We start from the raw sequence: 14,666 nt of genomic DNA, 5'->3' as shown, positions 1-14,666 counted from the left end.
TTTTTGCCTTGCCATGGTACGATTTTTATATGCATTTTAACAGTTATTTAGAGTCCCCACGTGCTTAGAAAAGAATCTGAATATATGTGCCATTTTAAAGCTGCATCATAACAAGGTTATTCCATCAATACGGTGGAATGACTGGGAGCTGCAGTTGGAACAATATGTAAAAATACAGCTTGTAAAAGATTTCCTTTATTAACTGTCATCATCCACAGAATATATGTTCAAATAAACGTTGTGTAATAACTAAATTTGAGATTAATAGGCCCCTTAAGAAACAGCGAAGTCATTCAGGATAGTCAGTGAAAAATAGCCTGTAAGACTGTAACATGCACATATTGTCCTGCTTACATGCTCTCTCTGGTGTCATTCCCATTTATCACTGTCGGCAGGCTCTGTTCTCATTAAAACACTCTTGCACAAAAGCAACTTAATTTTCTTAAGAGAAGAGGACACCTGATTCAATTTAGTGCTCAAAATCACGATCTTGAATATATATATTTTTTCCCATCTGAGCTCAGATGAATAGTTATGAACAGCAACACAGATTAAACCTTATTAGGTATATTTATATTCTGTTTGCAGTAACAGTGCTGTGGCAAATACCTTTCTACAGAGCTGTAACATCTTGTTAATGGGAACAGCAGTTAAGACATGGACTGCAGTAACACTCACATGAGATTTTATTTTTAAATAGGAGATTGAAGGAGTTGTTTAAAGGGACTCTGCCGTCTCATTCAAGCTACTTCAGACGTCCTGCCTTCTTCCTCCACCTTCTCGAACTACACTGATCTCTTTGGGTAGATACAATTTCCTTTTCTGTCCTGTTTGCTCAAATAATTTCCATGACTGTCTTCAGCCTTTTCTTTTTTCCCCTATTGTTTTCCTCTGCCAAATACAAGACATGGATCTATTAAATTTGGCATTAATAACATGGGCACTATGTTATACTAACACATCACATTTTCTGCCCTCTACTTTGTAATCCTGCAGTGCTATTATTCAGGCTCTTCACTTTCTTTCTCTAAATCCTTTCCACTCTTGTATTATTTTTGTTTTGTTTTGTTTTTCTCCTTCATTGTGCCATGCATGTTAAATAAGATATTTAGCCTTACACATGGTTCTTGAACTGTATATCCCTTTAGTGCATGGCTGAAAATAAGGCTTCAGCTGCAGGTAATTGCTGACCTATAAGGAGCAGCACTGTATGATGGCCAGACTACATCCTGCAGAGATATTTTGAATCCTTTTAGTTCCATGACTTTGCATTTGCAGTCTTGGCCCTGAAATGACCTCTCCATCAAGAGGGGACAGTTTGGGGCCACACTGGTCCTAGCATGCATGGTACATGGTACATGCTGGGGGGTGCCTGGGCACTGCCTTGGGGTAAGCACAGTTGGGAAGGTTGCCTCCCTAAAGACTGTCAAATGACACTCAGGACACATTTAAATGTATCTGTGTGTGTATTCAGTTAAAAAAAAATTTAAAAATGGAACTATGGTTGAGTTGTGCATAATCATTTCATTAGAATCTTGACAAGAATGGTAAAATGTCATTGTTTTTTGGCCCAGGCACTCCTAATGTTACCAATATATTTTTTCCATTACTAGGAAACATTATTAGGAAAAGATGCCTATTCTAATTAATTCCAGGTCAGCCTGATACTGAAATGAAATGGAACAGAGTCTAGAATGGATTGTATTTAATCCTGTCAAAACCTTGGTGTGCTTGTTTGATTTGCTGCTGTGGCACATGTGCTTGAATGCTGCATGCGCTTGCTGTGGCATTTGGGTACCCACCTGTAGGGAATTGTTCAGCCTCTTGGTTACAGCTCAGCTTTTTCCTTAAGTCTGTTTTTTTCACTAACCTTTGTAGCTGAGAGGACTGTCTTGTCTCTCGCTGTTAGAAAACATAGTTTTCTGTACATATATTTCAGGATGTGGTGGGAGATGAAGGGGTGAAGCTTTGGACTACAGTCAGGTATGGGAAGAAGAAAGTTTCTGCCAAATAGTGTTAATAGGTTTCCTTCAGAGGTAGGCTGGTTCCTTGAAATACCAGCCAGTGGGAGAATTCCCTCCAGCCTAGTGCCATACTGTTGGCTGAAATCGTGCCTGTTTAATGTTAAGTGAATTTGTTGTTGAGTGGAACTAGGGCTTATTATTTTAAACGTATTTTTCTGTACCAGTCCTTTTAAGGGTGCTGACAGTGACTTTCTATCTCTGTCGTTTCCAAGCTGGTGTAAGCTTGAAGAACTGGTCTGGTTATTACCTGACTTTTGAACGTGATCTGACCTTGCATTTCAGTTCAATGGCTATGAGTTTACCTTTTGAAAGGGTATTACCATGGACTTTATACATAACTCTCCCTTCATATTAATGGTGTGTGCAATATATGATTTCAAACATATGCAGATCTGAACTTGAAGTATTATAAGGGCATCTAAATGCTTTTGTGTTTTATGGTCTCATTTGAGCTGACTGCTATCTGGTATCTGTTACGGCACAGAAGGAACGAGTATTAAAAAAAAAAAAAAGAAGTTGTACAGTAGTAGTGACTAATAAATGTTTTGAATAGAAAATGAAGAGACTCTGTATCACATATCAGCACTGATGTTTGTTTGTTCCGTGCCTCTAAGGATCTCAGAGTGCTTTTTAAGCAGTGAATTAATTTTGACAATGCCCTGTGAGGTATGTAGGCAATATTATCCCTATTGATAGAAAGGAGTAGGAAGCACAAGGTGTTTAAATTCTACAAGGTTGCACTGCTTGGTACGTTTAATTACAAATTGGAGCAGAGATTCAGTTTATTAGCAGTTTATTTAATGCTAAACCAGAATAGCAAATATGAACCCTTGGTTCGCAGGTGTGAGAAAAATCTACTTCTAAGTTTATTCTGCAAGAAAAGTAGTTTCTAAAGAGAAGTGCAAATATAGTAGTTGGCATATAGTTAGTACTCCCTGAGGCGAGTCATCTGAATATAGCTTCATTTGTGCTCTTACTGATTTTTTTTTTCCCTTCCATTTGCCTATAATGAGTGTTTAATCATTGGTTATGGACAATTCCTGACACTTTGGAGAAAGGAATTAAAAATTGCTAACTAATTACCCCTGGGCCAGTCACAAATTATGACTTTTGCACATGACTGGCTGAATACTCGAAGCATTAAATGTGTCTGAGACTGTTGCCTCAGTACCTGTGATGTGCTTGAGAGTAACAAGAGAGAATGAAAGTATGTACTACTGGTACCAGTTAGTGCCTCTTTACCATCTTTCTAGGCACAGTTTTTCCTGGAATTAAAGCATAGTTTTAGTGTGTGAGGGAGGTGAAATAAATAAATATCATATCTATGGATGGCTCTCAAAGCCGGACTGGCAGCCAGGCTGGGGCTGACTGGGGCCAGGTGCAGGAGGTCTCCCAGGGCATATTGGTTCTTGCCGTCGGCTGCCCCATTCTTTGTGGATTGTCAAATATGCAGCCAAAAGGTTCAGGGCTGTCCCAGTTATGCTTCTTGCATCAAGGGATACAGAATGGCAGGCTCACCTGCACTGTTGGCAGAGCCTGGCCCCAATCCAGCTTCTTATGTGGGTGGGCATTTCTGAGATGCCAGGCTAAGCTTAGCGTATTGGAGAGGAAGGATTACTTTCCTGGGTCTCCATCCATGTTACATAGACTTCTCCAGATGTCTTGCAGAGGTTAACTGATGCAGCTCTTTGTGGTCCGGCAGTAAGGTGCTGTGCACTCCCTGTGTTCATGTGGAGGTGGGGACTGGTGCGTTTCCTCCCAGCCTTCTGCTGTTGACTTGGAGCCCAGATGCTTCTCTTTAAGATCCAGTGGTTGATTTTACATATCTTTGTACAGCTCGGTTTTATCAGACTGGACTTTTTTTCTATTGTTTTTAATCATAGCTCTCTTGCAGTTCCTATTGTCAGTATATTACCAAAGACTGGTGAGGTACTGAAAATGATCCCAATCAGAGGGGTCATGTGCATGGTGTAACATGTCTCTATTGCCACATGAAAATATCAGCTGTGTACAGCTTCAAATGCAAGGTGATACTCCAGATTTAATTCACACTTGTTGAGGAACTGTTTTAAGTAATACTCTCACTTTCAGCTGTGATCTCTGGCAAGAGAAGCTGTTTGGACTTGTGCCTCTGTTTTACGTTCAAAAAAGGAATGCTGATGAGGGAAAGGTGTTAAAATGTGTTAGCATAGTTTACAACTGTCAACTTTAATGTTTTATTTAGCTGGATCTATTCAGATGCTCCCTCCGCAACATGAAGTGCCATATGCCATTGTCCCTGTTAGTAAGCAAGTCAGCAAAGGTTTCCCAGGCTGCATTTGTTTTTGTATTTGGGCCACTGAGGAGCTGCGGTCCAGTGCCATCTTTTATTGATAGGGCCAGCAGAGGAGGAATCTAATGAAATTATCAAAGCTTTGAATTAATTATGAACTTGAATAAGAAAGCTAAGCTCTCTAGAGCCAAGGATCTCATTACCCATTCATTTTCATTGCATCCTCTTATGGAGCAGAAGGCAGGTTCAGCTACAGCTCCTACCCTGAATTTGGACTTTATTCAAACTTGCTAAACTCACTAGCATCCACTTGTTATTAATCTGTGTCTGAAAACGTCCAGGCTGATTAATTTGACTCTGCTCTAAATCTTCATGTAAACGGTAGATTTCCCTCCTCCCTTGCCTCTTTGCTGTGTGGCTTTTCATCATCAGACTGGCTGCCATACAAGAGTTTGTTCTTTCTTGGTAATTGAGGGAAGCTTTTCAAGACTCAACTTTTAACTTCCTGGAATTTTTTGGGTTAATGTTAAGAAATAATTCTGCTACCTTACATTTCCTGGATCTTTAGGTAAGCGCAAAAGGCTTCAAAATACATTCTCAGAGTTGCTTATTTTCATTAAATAGGGTACGGAGTAAAAAGTGGTGGTTTGATATTTTGGCCTCAGATGAATGGGGAGGTTGTGGTTTTCTTGTTTCTTTTGTTTTGTTTGCTTTTCTTGCTCCTATTGGGAATTTGTTGGTCAAACTATAGAAACATCTGTCAATACTTTATTACGATGAGCAATTACCTAATTAATTTTCTATTTTAAAAGCTGTTAAAAGTCTATGAAAGTAGTCTTCAAGTTAAATCAGATTATATTTATTTTAATTAATAGGAAAATATTCAAAAATATTCCAGACAAATCAGTGCCAAATCAGTGAGACTCATCTTCTGTGTGACATCCTTAGTTCTTCTGGATAGTCCATGTAAATTTACCAGCAAATATATACAGATTTTCTCTTCCTGCTTTTGTCCACTGCAACACATCTTTATGAATGCATGGATTAGAACCTATCGGTCTTTATAAGTTACAGGCCATTGGCAGATTTTAAGTGTTGGCTACCTACTTCTCGGTGTGCTTGTTTGTTTGGAGAATCAAACAGCTGATTGAGAGGAAAAAACATTTTATTGCTGTGTTAGTTATTTTACCATTGGTGATATATATATTTTTTCTCTCTTCAGGCAGCTGCTATATTTAATTCTGCTTTTGGAAGCTTTTTGGTAAGTAATGCAGTATTTATAAATGCTTGAATAATGTTATTAACAATGTCATTGATGTTTTTGTATTGTTAACATGAGCAGTGATGGAACTGTGTGCTTCGTGTAGGAAAAATCTGAATAATTCAATTTAGTTCACCGTGTTATTAAATACAGATACTACAATTTCTTTTCTTTTTGTTAAACTCTTGAGAAAAGTTGTGAATAAATTGTCTCTAATCATGGTAAATTAATAATGTGTAAACACATCTTAATTTTCTGCTTAATGCGTTAACTGAATCTATTATTATGCAGATGTTTCAAACGTGGGCATCAATATATTGATTTTTCTAATAAGGCCCATCAAATACTCATTATTTTCTATCAAAAGGCCATGGATTTTGAAAAGAAAACATGACCCAGCTGATCAGAAAGTAGATGCTAATTTACTCAGTGACATGTCATTTGTTTAGCATATTTCACTGTCAGTGAAGCCACTCCGTGTCTCTGAGGAGCACACTAAAATAGCTGGATATGGGAAAGCAATCAGTCAGTCCCTCTGGAAATACAGTTGGTTCTGTACAAAGCTAAAGCAGGATTTGTGGGCGCAATGGTCTGCCAGGATTCAGCACTGTAAAGAGCACTACGTAGGCATATTTATGAAGAAAAGAAGGATAGATTTCTTTTATTGATAAAATGTTTAGGAGACATTAATGAATAGTAAATAGAAATTATTTTACGTGTAGACAAGCTACTGTAGCTGCTTGATTTATTTGAGCAGCTAATGCTTGCATTTGTTCCTTTTTACTAACACATATGCTGTGTTTAAAGAGAGTGTTTGCACTTCCAATTTTCTGTTCTCAGAAAGAGGATTCAGTTCAAATTAGGAAATCAAAATCAAAACTTCAGGAACAAAGTAACTCACTTTATGCATATGGAGGGCTAGTCTTAAGGAGTTCAGATGTGTAAAGATATGCTGCCAACAGAGGAAGTTGTGCTCCAGGCTGCTGTTTTTTTGGTGGGGGGTGGGTTGGCAGTTGCCAAATAATTGTTTTTCCTGTCATGTCTTCCTCTAATGAGAAGAAAGTAGTTTCTGCCTCAAATTGCGGAGTCCTGGTGTTTCAAGTCTTTGTGTGTGCCTGGCATCTTCCCTAGTGGCTTGGCACAAGCTCCAGTTTCTTTGCTGTCCCTGGGCTTCAGTTCAGGAGGTTTCCTAGAATACCCAAAGGCATCAGTTCAGCTGTCATTAGGAGAATGGCTTTTGACTTCAAAAAAAAAAGTCAGAGCATCTGACTGTGATGCTGGATCTTAGTGCAGCAACATATACAAATTTTAATTTCTAGACATTCTGTTTGTAACTCTTTGAAGAGATGCACCTTAAAGAAGCCAAGCTAGTTCATGTGTTCGTTTTGTATCCTGATATTGAGCTTAGTTCTGTGGAGTGATCACTGGGAAGTTCTATTTATCTCTATGTAATACATATTTTTCACATTTTATTCACTTCAGATTTTTATGTATTTGTAGCAAACTTTATTTTTAAATATTTCCTGGAAAGGCTTTAGCAAAAACATTAAACAATAGCCAAAATCAAGCCTCAGTAGCAGCTAGCTTCTTTTTTTGGTCACCCATCTTCAAAATAAGGTAAAATAACATTAAGGAAAGTGGCCGCTATTAAGTTATGAGTGCATACATTTAGATTGTTACTGTAGTATTCTAATTTGAAATTACGATTATGTGGGGCGTGTGTGTGTGTGTATATATATGTGTGTGTGTGTGTGTGTGTGTGTCTGTGTATATATATGTAAGACAGAAAACAAATCACTTAATGTTTTGATCTGACCAACTTTTCCAGTACTGATATTGATAGGATGAAACATGTGACTGAAAGTACAGTAGTGCTAGTGGGGCTGTTACAAGAAGCCAGAGGTGTTCACCAATTTCACAGCACTGCAGTCTACTTGGCCTTTAAATGAGTGGCTCCTGAATGCCACAAGGTGTAATTAATTACTTTTTTGCTAAGCATAAACTACCTGAGATGCACTGAACGTCTGAAATAAAAACTCTTATGTCAATTATGAAAGTAAGTGGTCTGTTTCTGAGAAGCTGGTAGGAGTCTGTGATAGTATTTTTTGGAAACTCCTCAGTTTGCATCAGTGCCTGTCCTATGGGCTTGGCTATAAGTAGAGAACATTTCTCATGCATCTTGGCTTCATAGCACATGTAAATTTACTTTTTTCTTATTATGTCATAGGTAGCCGCATTTAAATACCTTTGTGACCATAACCGCGGGTCCTAGAGATGGTTCTGAAGTACCTGACCAATAGCAAGATTCCCTTTTTTTTCTTTTCCTGCCCTTTGTTACTCTTGCTGTCTGTAGCACCTTGGCAGATGACTTGCATGTAGCCCTGAGAAAGGATGGTGTGTTATTTTCTGCCCTTAGACTCTATCCTGTGGGACCAGAGCAAGGGTATGATGGTGTAAAGCAAGCTAACTTAAAAGGGCTGGAAGATGGGCTGTGCTTTCTTTTGAACTAGTAAATGGTCCTTGAGAAGTGAAATTAAAATAAAAGGTGAATCAAAATGTCAGCAGTCTCATCTTAATGCGATACCAAGGTGAGCTTATGTGGACATAAAAGAACATGTTGTGATCTGGAAGATGTTGGACTGCCAAACATGTCTTGATGGACAGAAATTGTCTCAGATTAAGTAGCTGGAGGTGTTGTCACCAGTAAGGAAATTGGAAATAAAGTGCCAAAGTACAGCAAAGTAATTCCTGTTGAACTCTGAAACCTTCTTTCCTGTAAATATGCAGGCAAAAAAATGCATGGGATGATATTGCACATATTTACATTTCGTTTAATAATGTCCCAGGTCTAATTAAAACACAGTATTTTAAAGAACTAATTGTTAAAGAGAAGTGTTTTTATGTCGCTGGGTTGGTAATAACTAACGATAGATGAATTCAATTTACATAAATTTCAGCCAAGAGAATATTTAAAATCATACCACAGAGGATTGCTTGGAGTTGGGTAGTTAATATCATTATCTCCTCCCTTCACTTAAGCAGTTTGGTTTACAATAATTGTGGAACTTAATAAGTGATTTCAGTTTTTCCTCTTAATGAGATTTTAATAAAATCGGATAGCAGTTGGCTAATACTGGGTGATTACTTGCTTATCAGTAAGGCTGCTACTGTAGATATAGAGAATTCAAATACATAGCAGGATCTGCCAAGTTTAAAAGCACCAAGGAAGCTGCTTCCACTTTTAGGAGAGAATACTTTTGTCCCTAAAGATTAAAGAAATTGAAACATTAACTATGGGTCTGCCAAGAATCTTAACGTTGGATGCATTGCTGTGCTTCTTAACTGTAACGCAATAGAAAACATAGGTGATAGCAGAGCTGTAAGATCCCCAGCTGTAGTGAGCAAGAATTTGCTCAGACTTAACAGCAGTGGGCACAGAAATAAAACAAAGATGCTTTCTTTTAGAAGACCTCAGATACACACGAATCTCCAGAGATGCCCTTGCCTCCAGTACCAGCCCTTAAATGAGGTCTGGGAAGGGGTGGATCCCGGTTCCGTCCCTTCTGGTCACTCAGGTACATTGCATGCACCTGAGCTCCCCTGGGTTGGCCCTGCCTTCCCATCAGGTGCTCAATCAGTGGTTCAAGTTGTGATTTAGCATTTCCTCTATGCTAAACATTTCTTTTCTTCTTATAGAAGTTGTGCTACAGTAGAAAAATGATGCTTGTTAAAGTCCAGGGCACAGAGGAATGCTGAAAAACATTCTGTGTTGGTGACCATGTCACTTTGCTTATGTGGATTTCTCAGCTTTTTTGGCTTGCAGTTCACCAAGGTAAAATCTGTCATTGAGGCTGCTCTTGCGTTGAAGTGGGGATGTATGTTTGGTTTGTTTCCAATGTTATATATGTGGAAGAAGGAGAGGGATGAAAACCTTGAGGATGTCCTCACAAAACTCTCTGTAATGCTAGGAACAGTGCTGTCTTATCTCTTTCTACCTCTCATTAATCTGCTTTGCACTTGAGGCAGTGGTTTAGGAAGTCATAACAGTATTCATTTTGTGATGTGAGTGAGTGTTCTCCATTCTTTGGCACCTTGGAGTCATAAACAGCACATATGAAAGGAACAGCCATCAGTTTCACCTTAAATGAAGAACTGTAACCAAAATCTGAATGTCCACAGTGGCAAGAAATCAAGGGGAGAGAAGGGAAGAGAGAATTCAGAGGGCTGTGCTCTGGTAACTGTTGCACTCAAAGGAAAAAAGCAAAGGGCACCTTTGAATGAATGTGCTGGTTGAGACTTCTTACAACGTGGTAGTAGATTAGCTTTGCTTTCTGTATTGAAACCTACATAATGACATGAGGTCAGTGTCTCGCATATGTAAGTCAGCCTGAAGGAAGGAATCCGTTCAAGGTATGCATCATTTCACTAAACTTCTTTGTCCAAATTAAGTATGTGTGCATACACAACTTTGTTGTTTTTTTTTTTATCTGACGTCTTTCTAAGGTGACGTTGCTGGTTCATACTGTTCAGAAGCTTTAATGTTTCATTTCTGGAGCAGCCACTTGGTTAATCAAATCAAGGTTACTGTTTTTATTTACATTGTCTTCCAAATGAAAGCTGAATCAAAAAGAGAGTGCGGAGGTTGGCATCTCACACATACACAAAGCCCAGTCAGTTAATGAAAATGTATGGAATTCTTATCTACTCTGTTTTAGCAGGCATAATGATTTACACAGCCTGACAGCACTAGTGCAGCAAGTAAATGCATTAGTCAGAGTGTCCATTTTTCTTGCAAATTTGTGACATAGATTTAATTATGGGAATGACCAGCAACTTACAAATCTAATTTTGGTAGGCTGAGCCAACTTTTTTTATTTTAATAACAATGGATTTTTTAGCAATGATTTCATTACTATTTAAAGAAATCCACTCGTATGGAAATAACCAATTGGCTGGATTTATTTGCTTTATTTTTCCTTCGTGGATGTTGAATGTTTTGGTTTGGTTTTGTCATTGTTTCTTTGTTGTTGTTTTGTCTATGTTACGTCTGGTTATTCATCAACCTTTTCTATCTGAATCATTTCTATCAAATTATAAATACTTTCTAAAACTAGGCCAACATATACCTATGTGTTCCTAATTGTGTCTTTGCAATGTGAAAAGGGGCAGAACAGTATCAGAATCCTGAGATTCTCTTTTTGCTCCATTAGTCATTTACAAGAAAAACTTTCCAAGGAAGCCTGTTCACAACAGGTGCTGAATTCTGAATTTGGTCATGTTAAATTTCAAAGTGGAGCTGCCTTATGCCACTGCCCTCCTTGCGGTTGTCTCCTTTTCCTCTGTGAAGCAGTGCAATGATGCTGCTAGGCTGTGCTCTGAATTTGTTTCAGGTCATTTTCACAAATCCTGAGCAAGTTCTACCTGTTAATCAGCCACTTGGGAAGCCACCTCAACCTTGAAGGATGGGTTTTTTACTTGAGTAGAAGGAGGAGAAAGACCCCAGCTGCAATGAATCTTTGGGTATTCTGTACCAGACAGGAAGAGCTGGGAATTCGAATTGTCCTGGGAATCACTTATATACTACAGCTTCCCTTATTTTGTGTCTGCTGCTCAGATTCCTTACTGTTATTTAACATCCTTGTTTTGATTTCTGTTAGCTTGATCTAAAATCTAGGTGTAAGTTTGGGCATCATCAACTATTTCCAGGCCTTCCAAGCAGCACTTATATTGTGCATTTGTGCTTTCAGTGTATAGCATGCTTAGTTTTATACTTACGCTTCAGTTAGCATGTGCTATTTATGGGACAAGCAATAGAGAGTAACAAAGCTTGCTGTGATAGAGACCTGTGAACCTGCTAGTGTGGGCTGAAGAAAAATAGTCTTTGATGCATGTACTTAATGCCGGGGTTGGCTGGCAAAGGGCACCAATCCCTGTGTGCTCTGGTGGAATGGGAGCAGTTGGGAACAGGCACAGAGTTGTTTACAAAGAAAAAGTCTGCTTTCCTGTGAGCAGTGCTGGACTCCTTTAAACAGGAAAGGAATGAGTATAGAGATTTTCAGAAGGTTAAGAATAAGCAAATGAGATCCTGCTGCTGAGGGACTGAGAGAAACCATGGAGGGGAATAACTGGAAATCAGAGTATTAATGCTTAGGTGATATGTAGTCTGTTTGATGGTCTGTCTGAAAAGACCACTGAAGTCAGTAGGGCTTTGCACAGCTGGCTGGCATAAACTGAGAACCAGTTCCTAGATAGCAGCCTTACTTTCAATTGTCTTCATTAAGTCTTGAAGAGGAGCAGATATCAGTGACCAAGAGGAAACAGGATGTGCTATCAAGCCTTCAGAAAAGAGTATCCTTTAGAAGACCAATGATTAGTCCCTGTATTTTTTCATCTGCCTGGAGGAAAGCATGTTGAAATCTACATAGTAAGAAAAAATGAATCTATTAGCTGTCAACTGTTTATAAATGGTGTGGGCTGTAGCTGATCATACCGCTTTCTTAGTTTTCCCATTAGATTTTGGTTCTGAATATTTAATTAATTTATCTCCCTTGGTCTTACAGGTTTCAAGCAGACAGTTTTTTTTTCCCCCAAAAATATTATTTACAGGTAATAAGAACGAGAACATTAAATGCATCCCTCAGTATTCTGTTTGCAGCCCAAGGTAATTAACCACTGTCATTTGAAAGACAAATCTATCTCTGCATTCTGCTTTTTCCACTTTCTCACAATACCTTACAGTGGGCAGGATTTTTTTTTATTTTTATTTTTTTGCACCTACATTTTTGATCAGCGTCACCATCTACTGCTCTTACTTGGCATGGTGATTTGGGATTATTTTTGACACAGCACAATGATCTCCCTGCCTCCTCCCCACCATCTTTGCCAGTTGTGTGGCTAAATAAGCTTTCAGGGAAAGATGCATTCTGAGAATATTGGTGTAGTAGCGTTTCCTGAGTTAATAAAGAAGCTGTAGAAGTGGAAGTTGCTTGAGAAATTTCAGGGGCAGTCCTCAGTGTGTTTGTTGTTAATCAGAAAGATAGCATGAGAGTTGGAGCTGCTTTATTCTTCCAGTCCAATTGTCACTTATGAATTACAAAGTAGAGAGTGCAAGGTATCAGGAGCTTAAACCGGGCATTCAAAGTACCTTCAACTTCATGATCTGGTGTATTTCTTCTGATCACGTAGTACATGGAAACTGGAGATGAAAGTGCCCTCAGACTGACTATGGTGCACTCCTCTGTCTTGGTAATGGAAACTGAATACTGAAAACATAAAAAGCTTCATTCCATTTTAAATGAATGCTAATGAGTAACAGTCATGAGAATATGTATCTTTGGTAACTATCATTCAGGGAACATCTGGAGGAGGAAGTGTATGTGTTTAATATTGTTATATAATCAGCCAATTTGTTGGATTAGTATGTAAATTGCATCTGTGTCTATACACAGTTTTAGTATAAAATTGGTTTGTTGTCTAACATCACTTTTGTCATAAACTGTGGAATCAATCATTGCCATCTTCAGAGTAAAATTTAAAAAAACAGCAGTGTTTTTGTAAAAGAATACTTGTTGGTTTTGTTTTCTCTTTCTGGTTCTGCTTATTTTTCCTTAATTGGCAGGACTCCAAAAAGTTCTTGCACTGGGATGGAACTTTTGTGTGGATCATAATGCTGAAAAGGTCCTGATGCTGCTTCTGATTATTTTCTTGTCTTTCCTTCTGTAAGGGTTTCTTGTCTTTCTCCTCCAAGACAAAGGAAATGAAACTATCAAGAAGTTCTGTTAGGAATGAAGACAAAGGTGTTTGGCTTTTAGTCAAGCCAGTGTCATGGGACTGACCTGAGTCTGTGTCATGGGGCAGTGCCATTCATATCACAAATTCAAAACTAGTTTAAAAAATAAGATTGTGTTGATGAGTTGCCTTATGAGGTTTCCAACGAGTATTTGTTGGTCTGATTGCATGCTTTGTTTAATAAGGTGAAAATTTACACTAAAAGATTTTGAACGGTTCATTTGTGAAACAAGATTCAGAGTTCTTGCAAATGGTTGGTTGTGTTTTTGGCAACCAGATGTTTGACTTTATTGGCTCTTTGCTTCAGGTTGGTGCACAAGGGAGAGACTGAGAAGGGAAGCTGTATGAAGGACAATTTGCTTCTTATTTTTGCCCTTTCTATAGCATCTTTCTTTACTAGAAGATGCAAAAGCTCTGTTCCTCTAGGACAGTGCTTGTTCACAAGCATGTAGTCATTTGGCCTGATTTAAGGGTAAATGTTCCCTGCAGAAAGATCTGGAAATGCACGAAATATGTAATTTTCCCCTCCCTCTTAAAAAATTCATCAAAAGGAAATGAAAATCGCTTTAGAATCTGCTGTTAATGTTTTACCCAAAAGTTTTAGCTTTTGGTTGAAAAGGAGATGTGATACTTTCTCTGTCCTGCAGCTTTTAGTCTCTTGCACAAGCAAAGAGTGAGTTGGGATTGCAGGGAGGTGGAGAAAAATCACCCTTTAATTTGGGGCAGAAGTATTCAAATACTCGTCTTTTGCTAATCCGTCAGTACTTTGAAGCGATGACACTACACGGTGGAAGTCTTTCTTGCATTTGTTTTTGTTCTGAAAACAGTCAGATATTTTGGAGAGTCACCCACGTGGATGCACTAATTGGTAATGGAGCACGGAGCTCTTTCTCTTACAGTGTTCTCCAAATATGTGCTCAGCAGATAGTGAGAGTTGAATCCTGGAAAGCAGTATGCATGTTTCATGACATCCACTTACAAGAGCAATAACAGTGCTGTATCATTGTACGTGCACGTTCTTTTACCTTAAGTTGAGCCTTTGGGGTGGGAGGAAAGATTTTCCCAACACATTTATTTATTAAACCTATTGATTTTTACCTAGAACAAGTTAGAGCTCTGCCAGAATTTTGATTTTCTTATGGTTCTTTGTTTGACCAAGCAGTGTCTGTTCAAATCTCAGCAGTTCATGGGTTGGCAGACCTCAGTCTTTGGAGTACAATCAAGAAGGACCCCATTGCTGCTGTGTGCTCGCTGGCTGGAAACTTTTCCTTGCCATCAAGGTAAATACTGTCTTACTGGAAGTGCTGTTAGTCAGGTCAAT

The 14,666-nt window shown here is 38.6% G+C and overlaps 1 protein-coding gene across 16 annotated transcripts in view; it reads left to right on the top strand.

Annotated features, from left to right (window-relative positions):
• The window catches only part of SLC10A7 (solute carrier family 10 member 7), a 135,037-nt gene that overhangs the window by 38,694 nt on the left and 81,677 nt on the right, over positions 1–14,666 (top strand). For 7 of the 16 annotated variants that reach the window (XM_015861160.3, XM_085544957.1, XM_085544956.1 and 4 more), the window contains one exon: positions 5,519–5,557. The exons of 3 other annotated variants lie outside the window; for them this stretch is intronic. In XM_015861160.3, the coding sequence (XP_015716646.1) occupies positions 5,519–5,557 (39 nt within the window). Of the gene's footprint in view, positions 1–5,518; positions 5,558–14,525; positions 14,626–14,666 lie in introns of all 16 variants that reach the window. 6 more of the 16 variants (XM_085544964.1, XM_085544959.1, XM_085544961.1 and 3 more) reach the window with 1 other exon arrangement.

This window comes from Coturnix japonica, chromosome 4, assembly GCF_054131305.1.
Source record: "Coturnix japonica strain WE chromosome 4, WE-NBRP24, whole genome shotgun sequence".
In the NCBI taxonomy this organism is placed as follows: Eukaryota; Metazoa; Chordata; class Aves; order Galliformes; family Phasianidae; genus Coturnix; species Coturnix japonica.
Note: the sequence above shows the minus strand (reverse complement) of the source record. Positions and strands in the feature narration are given on the sequence as shown.